This window comes from Trichechus manatus, unplaced genomic scaffold, assembly GCF_000243295.1.
Source record: "Trichechus manatus latirostris isolate Lorelei unplaced genomic scaffold, TriManLat1.0 scaffold00038, whole genome shotgun sequence".
In the NCBI taxonomy this organism is placed as follows: Eukaryota; Metazoa; Chordata; class Mammalia; order Sirenia; family Trichechidae; genus Trichechus; species Trichechus manatus.
The window spans coordinates 5,641,134-5,654,996 of record NW_004443974.1 but is presented as its reverse complement, the minus strand read 5'-3'; the positions used below and the strand labels follow the sequence as shown (position 1 = coordinate 5,654,996).

General features: G+C 51.5%; 1 protein-coding gene across 1 annotated transcript in view; it reads right to left on the bottom strand.

Annotated features, from left to right (window-relative positions):
* Positions 1-13,863, bottom strand: part of DAB2IP (DAB2 interacting protein) — a 117,249-nt gene that overhangs the window by 77,150 nt on the left and 26,236 nt on the right. The window contains exon 3 of the mRNA XM_023730679.1: positions 13,644-13,795. Coding sequence (XP_023586447.1) covers positions 13,644-13,795 — 152 coding nt within the window. The remainder of the gene's footprint in view (positions 1-13,643; positions 13,796-13,863) is intronic.

Below are 13,863 nucleotides of genomic sequence, written 5' to 3'. Positions count from 1 at the left end.
AGAAAAGGGAGTAAGTCCCCACAAAAGTTGATCATACTCAGATAAAGAGTTTGTGGGGCCACAGTAAGCAGGAATACAGAATCCAAAATCATTTGTGCGCTGGCGACGCCATTTGTGGATCCTGGAAGAAACCACCCTGCCTGATATGATACTACAAAAGCCACGTGGATGCACCAGCCCTCCCTCCCCTACCCAGCACCCTCTCCTCTCTCTGGGGGCTCCATGCCAGGAAAAGCCTAGGAGTCCAGGAGTCCGGGAACCAGCGACTCCCCTGGAAGAGGTCTGGCAAACCCATTCATGGCGAACCTATCTATAATGGTGCAGACTTTGCTCCCAGCAAGGACAGAGCTTTATTAATTATTCAAGAGATGGTGCAATTATGCAAATCAGTGGGCAACCTCTGGTCGACTGCTGCCTTCTGTAGAGGAGTCCAGAGGGGGATGGGGAACCCCAGAGCCCAAGCTGCTGGGTACCAGAGGGGAGTCGCCCAACCTGCAAAAGGGGAAAATAAACTCCTCACACCCTGGGTCTAGGCCATCCCCAGTCAGATCACCTCCCTGCAGAGGGTTCTGACCAGGGCCAAGCCCCATCCCACACACATGAGAGCTGGTCCTGGGAAGGCCTCTTTCCAAAAATACATACCCTACCACCTGTCGCTGGTCCAGCAATGTCACCATTCAAGGTTTACTCCTGTAAGTCCTAAAGGCATAGAGGATTTCCTAAAGGTCCCTCTTTAAAAACAAGTGTCCAAGGAGAGGTCACACCACAAACAAACTAGCGCTTTTACCAAATGTTCTGCAGAACACTACTGCCCCATAGATGCCAACAGGTGCTGGGGGGTGGGGAACAAAACAAAACACACAAAAAACCCAAACCAGCAGTCATAGAATTGACTCCAACTCACCATAACTTCATGTGTGTCAGAGTAGAACTGTGCTCTACAGGTTTTCAATGGCTGATTTTTTTGGAAGTAGACTGCCAGGACCTTCTTCCCAGGTGCCTCTGGGTAGACTCAAACCTCCAACTTTCCAGTTAGCAGCCAAGCACATTAACCAAGTGCCACCCAGGGACTCCAAACACACACAAAAAACCCCAGGAAACTTTGCATTAAACTAAGTGAAATGGGTTTCTTCATTGTAGGACCCCTTAGGGTCTTTAATATCTTGGATCACAGTCATTCCTCTAGGGTAGAGATGTAAAATTTATTTGAGCACACACCCTCTTCGGAGTAAAACATCTAGCCTCATCTCCAGGAACCTCTGGAACTGAGTTTGGGAAACTCTGGACAGACTGCTCACTAAGTTTCCTGGCAGCTCCATTATTCCTGGACTCTGAAATTCCTTCAAATCAGTTTTCATTATCCTCATAGAGGACCATCATCGAAAACGTGGACTTCACGACCAAGGGCAACTGAACAGGACCACCTCAAGCAGGCTAGAAAGGGGCTCTTGCAGACTGCCTGGCCCATGGAACTGCCTCACACCCAACTTCCAGCTCCCTCCCCAGGGAGGATGGAGGAAGGAGGCTTGGCAACTGCACACCTGCCCAGCACTATCCAGTCCAGAGGGCTGTGTCACCCAGGGAGCATGGCCTGCTGCAACAGTGCACTAGGTAACTGCAAGTCTCAGCACCAGACTCACCCATCTTCCCACAGATCCAGAACAAAGGCTAGTCTGAGGAGTCCCTGCCAAGTGAGTACAGTCACCGTTCGTTGTTTATCCCTTGAACCTTCCTGGGCAACACTGGCCAGGGGGACAGGAGAGTGGTGTGGAGGGCCAATTAGCTTACCAATGACCTCTTCCACCTCTCCCACCGCCCCCAGCACCATAAATCAATAGATCTAAATGCAGCCAGGGCTCATCAGCCCTGCCAAGAGGAAAAGAACCCTGGGGGAGACCACTGAGAAAGACACTTGATAATAACTGATAAACTACTAATACGGTGGGGTTGGGGGGAGGTCAGTCACTCAGCTGGCCCTAACCTCACATACTGAGGACTCGAACCACTGAGGTCAGGAAGAGGCCTGCCTCCACTATAAAGCACACCACCTTAGGACTTCAGCACCCACAACAGCCTCCTGCAGAGCCTCCAGTGGCCTTAGGACAGCAAAGGTACCTCACTCACCCAATTCCCACTGACTGCTGCCATGTTCTCTCGTGGGCGACAACAAAAGACTCTTGGAAGGCCTGGGTGCAAATCCCATCTCTGCCACTCACTTGCTGTCAGACTCAGGGCAAGTGACTTGCCTTTCAGAGCCTCGATTTTCTCATCTATAAAACAGGGAGAAGGGGAGTCCTGGGCAGTGGTTAAAAGCACAGACTTGAGAGCCAAATTACATAGGGTCAAGTCCTAACTCTGCCATTTTCAGCTATGCGATTCAAGTTTCCTCATTTGTAAACCAGGAGTAATAACAGATAACGCACATGTGGTTGCTGTGAGGGTGAGATGAGTTTATCTCAAGGGAAGCACTTAGAATAGAGTCTGCCCCGTAGATGTGCTCACTAAATGTTCACTATTACACTAGAGAGGGCACTGGCTTTGGATCCAAAGACTTAGATTCTAAATCTATCCTGAGTGTAGTCCCGGATAAGTGATTTTACCTCTCTAAGGCCTGGTTTCCTCACTTGTAAAACACGCGGGGGGGGGCTAAACCACTGTTTTTCAGCGTAGTCAAGAGGATCAGAGATGATGTATATATACTACACAAAGCCTGGCACACAGTAGATGGTTCATATGCGGTAGGTAGTTTACTGATGTTATTATTGACAAAAAATGTATGTAAAACAGAGCATATGGTCAGAGACCATGTAGAAGAATGGTTGGTGGTGGGGGCTTTATATAATAAACCCAGACCACCTAGGTTTGAATCCCAGCTCTGCCACTTACTAGCTCTAAGACTTGGACAAGTTGCTCAGTCTCTCTGAGCCTCAATTTTCTTCTCTATAAAATGGGAATAGTTAATAGCACCTATCCTTCATAGTGCTGTTACAAGGATTAAATGAGAAAATGCAGGAAAAAGTGCCAGGCACGAAGCCGGCCCATCGTGAATGGCCTCTCAAGGGCAGTGGGGGGGTGGTGTTATCACAGCACCATGCAGCTCCAGGGGCTTCCTGACTGAATGCAGTGAACCAAAGCCCAGCAGAGTTGACACATCACTCTCTGCTAACCTCTTTCCTGGAATCTTGGGCCCTGGGGCATTATTCTTTTGTTTTTGTTTTCTTCAGATGGGGAAACTGAGGGCCCAAGAGAAGCAGTTGATGGTGCTGGGCCTTGGACTAGCTCTGGGTGACTGACTCAGGCACACCTGCTATTAGCCTCCCCTAGCAACTGGCAGTACGTGGGATGGGGGCTTTGCAGTGAGGCAGTCATAGGTTCAAATTCTCATTCCTCACAGGCCCCTCCCCACACCCCTTAAAACGGCCTCTGGCCACCTCACTCGGAAGTGCCCTATCTGGCCTGGCCTTTCCTGGTGGGCTCTGGATGAACAGTCACTCTAATCCTGGGCCAGGACCCTCCAGGCTGTGCTGAAAGACCTCTACTCCCACGTCGGGACCATCGGCACCCTGTGCAGCCTTGAAACGTTGACTAGTCAACTTCTGTGGGCTTTGATTCAGGTGGACCTGGGTTTGAACCACATTACTGCCACTTGCTTGATCCTGGGTAAGTGACTACACCTCAGTTTCCCCACCTGTACAGGGAGTCAGAGCCCCGGTGGCACAGCAGTTAAGAACTTGGCTGCTAACCAAAAGGTTGACAGTTTGAATCCACCAGCCACTCCTTTAAAACCCTATAGGGCAATTCCACTCTGTCCTATAGGGTCACTATGAGTCAGAATTGACTTGATGGCAACAGGTTGGGTTGGGTTGGGTTTGGTTTTAAAAAGTTTAACAGGGAGTCAGCATAAAACCTGGACGTAGCAGACAAGTTCCAAACCCAGCTCTGCCTCTCACAACTGCTATGTGAACTAAGGCAAGGTCCTTTGCCTCTTTGAGCCTCACAGACCTAGTCTGTAAGACGCAGATCATAGCTGCTAAATGTTCCAACTGCTCCAAGAACCCTCAGGAGACCTGGGGCACCAGTGTAAAGAGCTTTTTACAGTGGGGAGCCCTGTACAAGCCCAAGGCTCCGAGCAGGGGGAGGGTTATGTTTCAAAAGGCATCACAACCTTAAAGAGAAAAGCCACCATACGCTAATGGTGGGATTTCAGGCATCATCGAGGGAATGGAAGATTACCCAGGGTGTGGGGGTTCCCCCAGTGTGTGACTTTGGGCCAGTCACTTTCCTTCCCCTCTAGGGGTCTCAGTTTCTATATCTGTAAAATGGGAAATAATTCTCTTGCTATGAAGAATCAACAGCAGCATAGAAACCACCTAGCAAAGTTCCTAGCACACAGCTGGGGCACAATTCCTGCCCCTCTGCAAAAGAAACAAAGCTGGACAGTGGTTCTCAAGCTTTGGAGGGTCTAATTCAGAAGGTCTGGGGCGGGGCCGAAGAATGTGCATTTTACCAGGTGCCCCAGGTGATTCCTCTTCCACACAGGTCCTCCCAGGAGGCAGGCACGCCAGTCCCCTCAGGGGCCAGCCCCTCAGCTTCTAAGACAGTGAGGGGTTTCAGTCATAGGCAATTCTGGGAGACAGTTTCCTGAGGAATGTCGGGAAGTTGGAAAGAAAGAAAGAAAAGAGGGGAAGGAGTAGAGTGGGTGGGGCTGTGAACAACCTATTAATCTCCTCCCCAGCCGGAAACAGTAATTGTTCTGAGGCTCACACATCCTTCACGTGCTAACAATCTGCAGCTCCAATAGGTGCAACACTTTGATTATGAATGTCAAAAAGAGCATGAAATTAACTTCCCCTTGGTCAGTGGGCACAGGGAGACGCTACACTAATTCACTGCCCTCGAAATAAAAACTCCCCAAGACAACGTCGCATCAGATTAGAGCCCGTGCTACCCAGGTGTCATCTGTATCTCTGCCCAGTGTGCTCTTTCACAATCGGGCTGGGCCTGCAAACAAGGGCCTGCTTGTACGAGAAAGGTCAGGGTGACAGGCAGGAGGTGACGGTCCCCAGGCTAACTAGGGGGTGTCCCGAGCCATCGGGTACAGGGACTGGAGAAGGGTCCCTCAGCTTCCCCCTGGGGGACAACCAATGGAAAATGGAGGTGGAGGAGAGGGCTGATCCTTGTGCCAAGGAGTAACTCACGATGCTGACCACCTGATGCAGGGAAATGCACAAACCCACCTTCTACCAGGGCCAATTCCTACACTACAAACCCCACTTGAGAGACGGGAAAACTGAGACTCAGAGAGCTTCAGTGGTTCCACCGAGGTTGATCACAGTTAGCTGTAGAGCCAGGCCCAGGAGTCAAGCTCCTGTAACTCCTAGGCTTGCACACTCTCCGCTCTAGCTGGGGGCGAGGGGGCGTCATTATGAAGGGGCAGTGGGAGATAGAGGTGGCAGAGCCTGCTCAGGCTACCTTTGGGGGCACCCCTAGGAAGGAGGGCCTTAAGGCAGCCCTCCACCCTGGCCCCTCTTAGAAAACCTAAGCACATTCAGATATTCCCTCTGCAACACTGAGCACCTCCTCTGCAGGGCACCAACAACTCTTCATGCTTAGTCAGAGCCTCTAAGGTCCACGAGCAACCCCAGGAGTCAGGAGCATGCAGGTCTCCTGAGAGGGCATAGTGGGGACAGGGGAGGAGGCCCTACTCTTGGCATGCCCCTAGGATCAGCCTTGACTTCCAGCCTTGGGTCACTTCTTACCCCTCCTCACAATGCCCAGGGTATTCCCAGGCAGGCTGCCAGGAACCCTTGTAGACAGGGATCCTGTCTCCTTCTCCCTCCCCTGGTTCCTCATCCCACCACCTGCCTGGCACAGAGGGGATGTCTGGTGCTCTCCTGGTGGCTTCCTTAAGGACCTGACTCTAAATACCAAGGAAGGCTCATATGCACACATGCCCGGTGGCATGTGCACACAAGCGTGGGCAGCCGAGGCTGTGCACTCCCAGGTATGTGTAAGCATGCTGTGCACCCACATGCTCACATCCACACATGCCCACAGGGGACAAAGACTGTCTCTGTCTCTAGAAGTGATGGTAATACAAGCTACCTTCCTGGCATGCCCCAGCTGGGAGGGGAACTTCCTTATCATTTCCCCTACAATAACCTCCTCTGAGTTTTACAGCCTGTCCTCTGAGGTAGATGGGTAAGCATGATCACTCACTCTTAATGGGTGGGGAGAAGGAGGCACAGAGAATAAATGGCAGGGCCTTACCAAGAGCCCAGGAATGCTTCGTGCTCACTATTTTCACTTCACTGCCTTTCTTGAGGGGAAAGAAGGGGTGTGCAAGGCAAGGTCCCACTTCACACACGGGCCACAGGTAACTCTGCACTGAGCACTGAGGGGGAGCAGGGAAAGGAGGTAGCAGGCCCTGTAGGAGGCTGTCTCAGGCTCTAGGGAGAGCCCCCTGCAGGCAGCAGACCCCAGGCTCCTGGAGGGGTGGGGAAAGGGTTAATTTCAGGGCAGAGTGGCCAGTGACTGTCCCTCCCGTAGCCGTGCCTTGGACATGTCACCTGGCTGATCTAAGGCCTTGGAGGGCTGGGGTGGGGTGGGGGGCTGGTATAGCCTCACCACATACACACATGCATATACCCTGCCCCCCTAGGGAGTGCTGTCCAGGCCACTCCTCACAGATGGATGGACAGATGTCCAGAAGACAGGAACCACCAGAGGCTCTTCATGCAGGGCACTTTCCCACTTGCCCACCGCCGATCATCCAGTGGAGTGGGACCAACAGCTCAGAGCGGGGGAGAAGTGAGCCTGCCACCCTGGGAAGAAGTCACCAGGCCAGCAGAGGGAGCTGGATGGTTTTCCTTCTTGCCTTTTCAGTCTCCTTATGGTCTCCTCCAACTCTCTTCTGTGGCCTTCTAAAATAGCCATTAATTAAAGGCTGGTAATTAACTTTCTGGTTCAAGTAATACTTTGGAAAGGAATTCCATTAAAGAGTCGATTGGCATATCCTCAGCCCTGGAAATAGGCAGGGCTACTTGGGGAGGGTATGAGGGGTCCCGCTGTGCCCCTCAGGCCTGGCACCTGAAGATGAGAAGGGAGTCAGAGGACTGCTGTCCTCCTGGCCCAGGTATATGCTGAGCCCTCAACAAGGTGTTCACAAAACTGGCCAGCTCAGTGTCCACAAACCAAGGCAGAACCTACACACGCACAAAGGTGTACATACATGAGTGTTCAAATACAGAGCACACTATACACACCAAGTACACATAAACACACACATACATATGCTGGTAGACACATACATACTAGAAGAAAACAGACACAATAATAATAATGGTAGCAAACGCTTACTGAGCACTTATTAGACTGAACCATATGCAACTGCAGCTATTTGACAGTTTTGGGACCTACGAGAATGACCATTTCATATGGTCCAAACTAATACTAAGTGCCAGCTGCTGTTACAAATGGTTTACGTGCATTAGCTCATTAAAAAATGCACACACATATATAAGAACACTTACATATACGATACACACATCTTCACGAGGGCAGGTGAACACTTGCTAGATATACAAAGACATGTACACACAGACATACACGCCTACGCATCTCCTACAAAGAAAGGCTTCTCCAGCCTTTGAAACCCCGGCCTGGGGCTGATCACATCCTCACTAATTTCCACCGTTCCTAAAAATACTGCCCGACTCAGATCTCTAGAAGGTACACAAGGGAGCCGCAGATCTAAAAGGAGGGTGATAAAAACGAGAAAGCCAAAAATAAATTGGTTCTTCTATACGTCCAGGTCACACTCTGTGGCCTTCCCCTCCCTCTCTGGAAATGAGGCTCAGCATCATATACTCATGTTCCTGGCTTTGGTTAGCCCCGCCCCCAGAGGTGCTGTGGGCCTCCAAGAACAATGCTGTAGGACCGGCTCCTGAGTTGCAAGGTCTGGCTTCTGTGCTGGTCCCACCTCAGCCCCACTTTCCCCGTATCTAACAGCCCTCCTTCACTGCCTACCTACCCTGTACGGTGGAAGACCTCTCCAAGTGCTTTGTAAATGCAAGGCCTCCTTATGATAATTATCCAATTAAGAATCAAATCTAATTCCCATATGGTAAGAGGAGGGGAGGGGAGAGGGAGGGCTGGGTATATCTTCCTTACAGGCAATTAATGAATTCCCTGCCATATCTCTTGGAAAGCAGAGGCCCATTTAACAAAAATCCACCTACATGGGGCCTCTCAGAGCTGAGGAAGACCAAACAGGGCAACCAAGAATCCTATAAGGGGCTTGGCAGAATGTTCAGAAAGCAAAAGACAGGAAAAGACAAGTTGCAGGAAAAGAAACACCACTAGCTGTTAAACTCCTGAAAACAATGTTCAGTCACTAATAAGTAAATAAATGCAAATAATAAAGAAATGCCGTTTTCCTGCCTATCCAAGTAACAAAGATTGGTTTTAAGTGATACTATCCAACGTTTTTAATGGTGTGAAGAAAGAGGTAAGCTCGCTCATGCGTCATTGTTGTTACGTGCCGTCAAGTTGATTCCGACTCGTAGCAACCCTATAGGACAGAGAAGGACTGCCCTATAGGGTTTCCAAGGAGTGGTTAGTGGATTCAAACTGCAAAACTTTTGGTTAACAGCCTGAGCTCTTAACCACTTCGTCACCAGGGCTCCACATGCATCATTAAACCAATCCAAACCCGTTGCCGTTGAGTCAACTGCAACTCACAGCGACCCAACAGGCAAGGGCAGAACTACCCCATAGGGTTTCCAAGGAGCGCCCGGTGAATTCGAACTGCCAACCTTCTGGTTAGTAGCTGAACTCTTAAACCACTACGCCACCAGGGTTTCCCATGCATCATTAGGGGAGTGTAAATTATTACAGGTGCCTAACAGGGGGCATCCTTATCAAAAACCTCAAACTGTTCATATTCTTTGATCTAGTAATTCCATTTCTAAGACTTTATCCTATGGAAGCAATCAGACATGTAGCCAAAGATGACTATTCAAAGATTTAAATCCCAGCTTCATTTTTAGAAGAGGAAAAACTAGAAATAACGTAAATGATTTAAAAAATTATGGTCCAAACACAAGATGGAACGATGAACTTTTAGATTTTTAAAACACACATCAGAGATATTTGCCTTCCCAGGTGCAGACAGGAACAAAGATCACTTTGGCTGGCTATTTGAGTTCGATAATGACCCTCTTTACAGTTCTATTCCACTTTAAGAAGCACAGCAATATCTATTATTTCTCTTGAATCTCAGAATAACATCACATGATTGCTTGTTATTATTCCCACACTGTAGATGAGAAAACCGAGGCTTAACAAAATGAAGTGACTTATCATTGCCAATATTAACTACCACTTACTGAACACCTACAACATGCTAGTCTAGCCCTGTGACACATCATTATTTATTTAATAAAATTTAAGAAACATTTAAGAAATGTGCAAGACCCTATGTCTGCTGCTAAGGAAACAGCAATGAATAGGATAAACACTTTCTATTAAATATAAGCTGAGTGTATTAAAATTAATGTTTCCAACATTATTATAATCATGCCCATTTTGCAGATGTGCACACTGAGGTTCAGAAAGGTTAAATGACTTGCCCAGGAATGATCGGCTCCAAATCAAAAGATCACAGGCTTCCCATTACTTCTGGAGACTGTCTAAACTGCACAATCATCTCCAGGTCACCACGCTTGATAGACCAGCCCCAAGGGAAGGTGGAGAAGGACCACAACAGGGGAGGGAGAGAGGGCAAGAAAAGCCAGGCCTAGGTGCCCAGCCCCTCCTGCATCTACTATGAACAACCAAGGTAGGAATACAGACCCCACCTTCCATTCCTGCAGCTTCTCATCAAGCTTTTTCTCATGCCTCCAGGAATTGCCTCACCCAAGGGGCAGAAGTGATTCCTGTCTAACTCAGGGCCACTTGAGGGTTCCTGAAAGGAATCAACTTCCAAATATCTTCCTCCCTAGTCCTACGATGCCTGGAATCCCGCCACTAGTAACTTTCAGGTGTGGGAACTCCAGGCAACACACATATTGCCTAGGAGGGGTAATCATTCTAATTCCACACATAATCAGCCTTGCACACCTGCACCTGGGTTGCCCTGTTTATAAGCTAAGCTCTGCCCCAGGGTGAATGAGAATAATGGGAAACGGAGTACTGCCACTTCAGGATAACTGTAGGGGTAGGGGAGACAACCAGAGAGGGAAAACTCCCAGCACATGTGGAGGGCCAGAGCCACCCAAAAACAATTACCAGGAGAGCAGAAGGATGAGGGAAGCGTAATATTGCCAGCGGACCCTCCTAGCTTCTCAGGAACATTAATAAATAAATGAGTGACTTGGAAATTATCTTCTGGGAAGGAAGAACCACCACATCCTATATTGCTTTTACCAACATTAAAACCGCCTTGTAAATGAAGTGGCAACATTTCCAGCTTGCAAAACAAAAATGCTTTTGCCAGCACACCTTTCACCCGGAAAGTGCTCCAAGCAGTATTCATGTCTGTTATCCAAGTGAAATCATTACCTGTCCTTGGTGCTTTATTTCCAAAGACTCCAAAGTAGAAATAAATGTCTGAGGGAGCCAGGTATTGTGGAAACCAGCTAGAACCTCCCCCAAGCCTTGGGAACCACTGTTTTCAGGGGAGTGAATACAAAGGTTCAAATCTGTCTGTAACTCTCAGGCTCCCAGAGCCACTCATGCCCACCAAGCTTGGCTGGCCTGGCCCCGGCTTCACATCAGCCGTCTCCCCCAGCCAGCCAGGCGCAGCATCCCCACACCTGGGGCACAGACTCCTTTCCCAAGGAACTGAAAGATCCCAGCAGAGAACCAACAGGCTTCCAACCTCCGGATGAGAGAAATCCAGCAAAAAAAAGAACCTCTTAACACAGCGGTTTGTGGAGCATGCAGACAACATGCAACAAAGCTTCTTCAGCAGCCATAAAGCAGTCAAATTCATCCAAAGTCAAAACCCAAGAGCCTGCACCACAGTGCCCTGTGCTGTTTATCTATATGGAGAGGCCATGGGGGCTAGGGCTCCCATTAGTCACCTTAGAAGCTCCCACCCCCTTCCTTAAAGACCCCCATTCCCATTCCTGTCCCCACCCACTCACTGAGGCTGGTGTCTGTGCACTTACTTACCATCACCAGTCCCAGCCATGGCGACACAGTGAGGGTCCCACGGAGCCATGATTTAACTCCCTCCTCACTGCTAAGTCAAAGGCAGCTCGTCCTGTTCCCTCAGCCTCCTAACGCACAGCACACCACCTCCATACCACCTCGGAGTAGGGGGAGGTGCCTCTCCACTCAGGTTTTACCATGAGCTTGGGGGCATGGGGTTCCACCATAGTCGGTTTTACTCACACAACTCCAAACAGGAGGAATCCAGGGAACGCCCCAGAGAAACATCAGCCCATCCATCCCAGCAGCTGCCAACGAATTTATTTCTAAGCAAAGGAGCAAATCAGGAGACCCTAGTCCTAGCAAAGCCTATTTCAGCTCCTAGGCTAGGCATAGGGATTTCAAACCCCATCTCTCTGCTTGTCTGTGGGAAACGTGGGCTCCCTTCCTACACCAGAGAAGCTACCATGCCAGATTTTGTTTATAGAAAATTAATAAGACAATTCCACACCGCTGCCAGTGACACTCTGCTCCAACCGCTACAGTTTACCACTGCTTCCAGAAGCGGGTTTGTAGTTTCACTCCCAACCCCCTACTCGGAGCCCCTTCAGCATGGCAAGGCTGACCTGAGGCTAAGCTGGGGTGGGACCTGAACAAGGTCATCTCAGCCTTGCCCCAACCTCTGGCCAGGGATGCCGGTGCAGTGCTCGCCAGCTTCTCACTCAGGCTTCCCGCTGGAGGGAGGTAAACATGACATGCACGCCGCCTGCTCCGGGGAGGGCAGACACGCTCAGAGGCCAGACCGCTTGCTGTCTCTCCTACTCCCCGGACAACCACCACATGCACAGAAAAACAGGGTACGTACACAAGCCCCCGCATGCGGGTGCAGAGGGTCCTGACCCCCACCAAGGAAAGCGCAGAGAAGGGCATGTTCCTGGGGGAGAAAGCCAGAGGTGGGGGCCGGGCGGAGGGAGGAAGGCAGCAGATCTGGGTGGCTTGCCGCCCAGACAATAACAAAGATGGGAAGCGAGATTTTCAAAGACGCAGTGGCTGCACCCAGCACTGAGCTCTGGCCTGGCTGCATTTGCCTGCCAGGGCACGCCTGGTCCCCTGGGGCACCATGGTCATCTGAGAAAGGCTGGGGGTCCTGTCTGGGGCTGGGCTTGGCAGCTGCGGCAGGAAGCCAGTTGCAGGCAGCGGTGGGGATGCACTGGAGAAAGCAGCTCTGGGCTGGTGGAAATGAAAGGTCTAGCAGGTCTACTTCAGGGTTGGGCAAAGGTACTCTCTGGGAAGATACTAGGGTCAGTTAAACAGTCACTCAACCTTGGGCAAGAGTTGGGCTATAACTTGAACTCCTCTGCCTGCTAGAACCAAGGGGGAGAGGAAGAGATATTTTCATTCTACCTGTGCCTCCCCTACAGAGAGTGCCAACTACCAATTGTACATACAGGCACAGCCCTATGAAGGCGGATGCCAGGGGCCTGAGATGTCGGGGCTGAATGCTTTCACCTCCACCAGCTGGGCAGGGACACGTTCTAACTGGCATTGGAATCCATCACTGTGCCTGTGCCCAAGTGGAAAGATGCCTGGGGCTTGCGCAGCTCAAGGAGAAGGCACTGGGCCCCAGAGGCTGTGTCCGCTCGGTGCCCCAGTGCAGACAGGATGGCTTGCCCTTGCTCACTCAAACCTGTTCAGCTGCTGCTGCGGTGACTCCCAGCAGGCTGAACCATCTCCTCTCTCTTTTGCCCCAAAAGTCACCTCCCCTTGGAATTTCCAGACCTGCTCCTGGCTTGCCCAGGAGAAGGAAACAGGGCAGGAGACACCCCGGGGAGAGGAGAGAAGAGGGAAGGAAGCAGCTGCCTAGGCTGTAGAGGGGGAGGTCCTTATTCCCCAGCCTCAGGCAATGCCCCTGAGCTCAGGGCCTGGGCACTGCCCGCTCTGCTTGCCCCAGCCTCCAGCAAAGCATGCGCCCTACTTAGAGCAGATGTGCCCCCTAAGCAGCCCAGCCCCCTGCTCCTCCCCTCCAGATGTTCACCCTTTTCCTCAACATCGGCGCTGCAGGATCTCAGGAATAAACCCAGCCGAAAATGCCTTTTGTACCAGATGCCCTGGGGCTCCTGAAGGCAGGAGGATGGGTCCTGGGGGTGGGGGAGCCACTTCCGTTCCCAGCTCCGGACACTGCACGGCCCAGAAAACAATGCCCACCTCAGCAAGGCAAGGCAGGACTTCTCGACGAGGACACTTCCCGCCCGGCCTCGTTCCGGGCCTCGGGCACCCTCTCCTTACGCTGGGAGGAGAGAGAAGGCTTCTCCCTCCGTGCCCCCCAGTCCGAGGTGGCCCCACAAGTTCCCGGAGGACCGCGTGGGGTCCCTTCCCCCTTTGAACGCGCCCTAGCCCGAGCTCTCGCTTTGTCCCAGCGCCCTCCGGGGGCGCATCCCGGAACGGTGGCGCGGGGAGGCCGGGCCGGGCGGCGACAGCGGGCTCACCTCTCATTGTCCGCGGCGGAGGCGGAGGCGGCGGCGGCAGCGGCGGCACTCCGGAACCCCGGCAGGATGTGGCGGAAGCTGTGGTTGCGGTCCAGCTTGGGCTGGCTCTTGGTGCGCTTGATGGAGCCCTTGAGGCGGCGGCTGAGGAAGCCCTGCGCGCGGGGCGACAAGAGGGGGAAGGGGAGGCGGGGTTAGCGCGGCAGCGGACCCGGGACCCGCG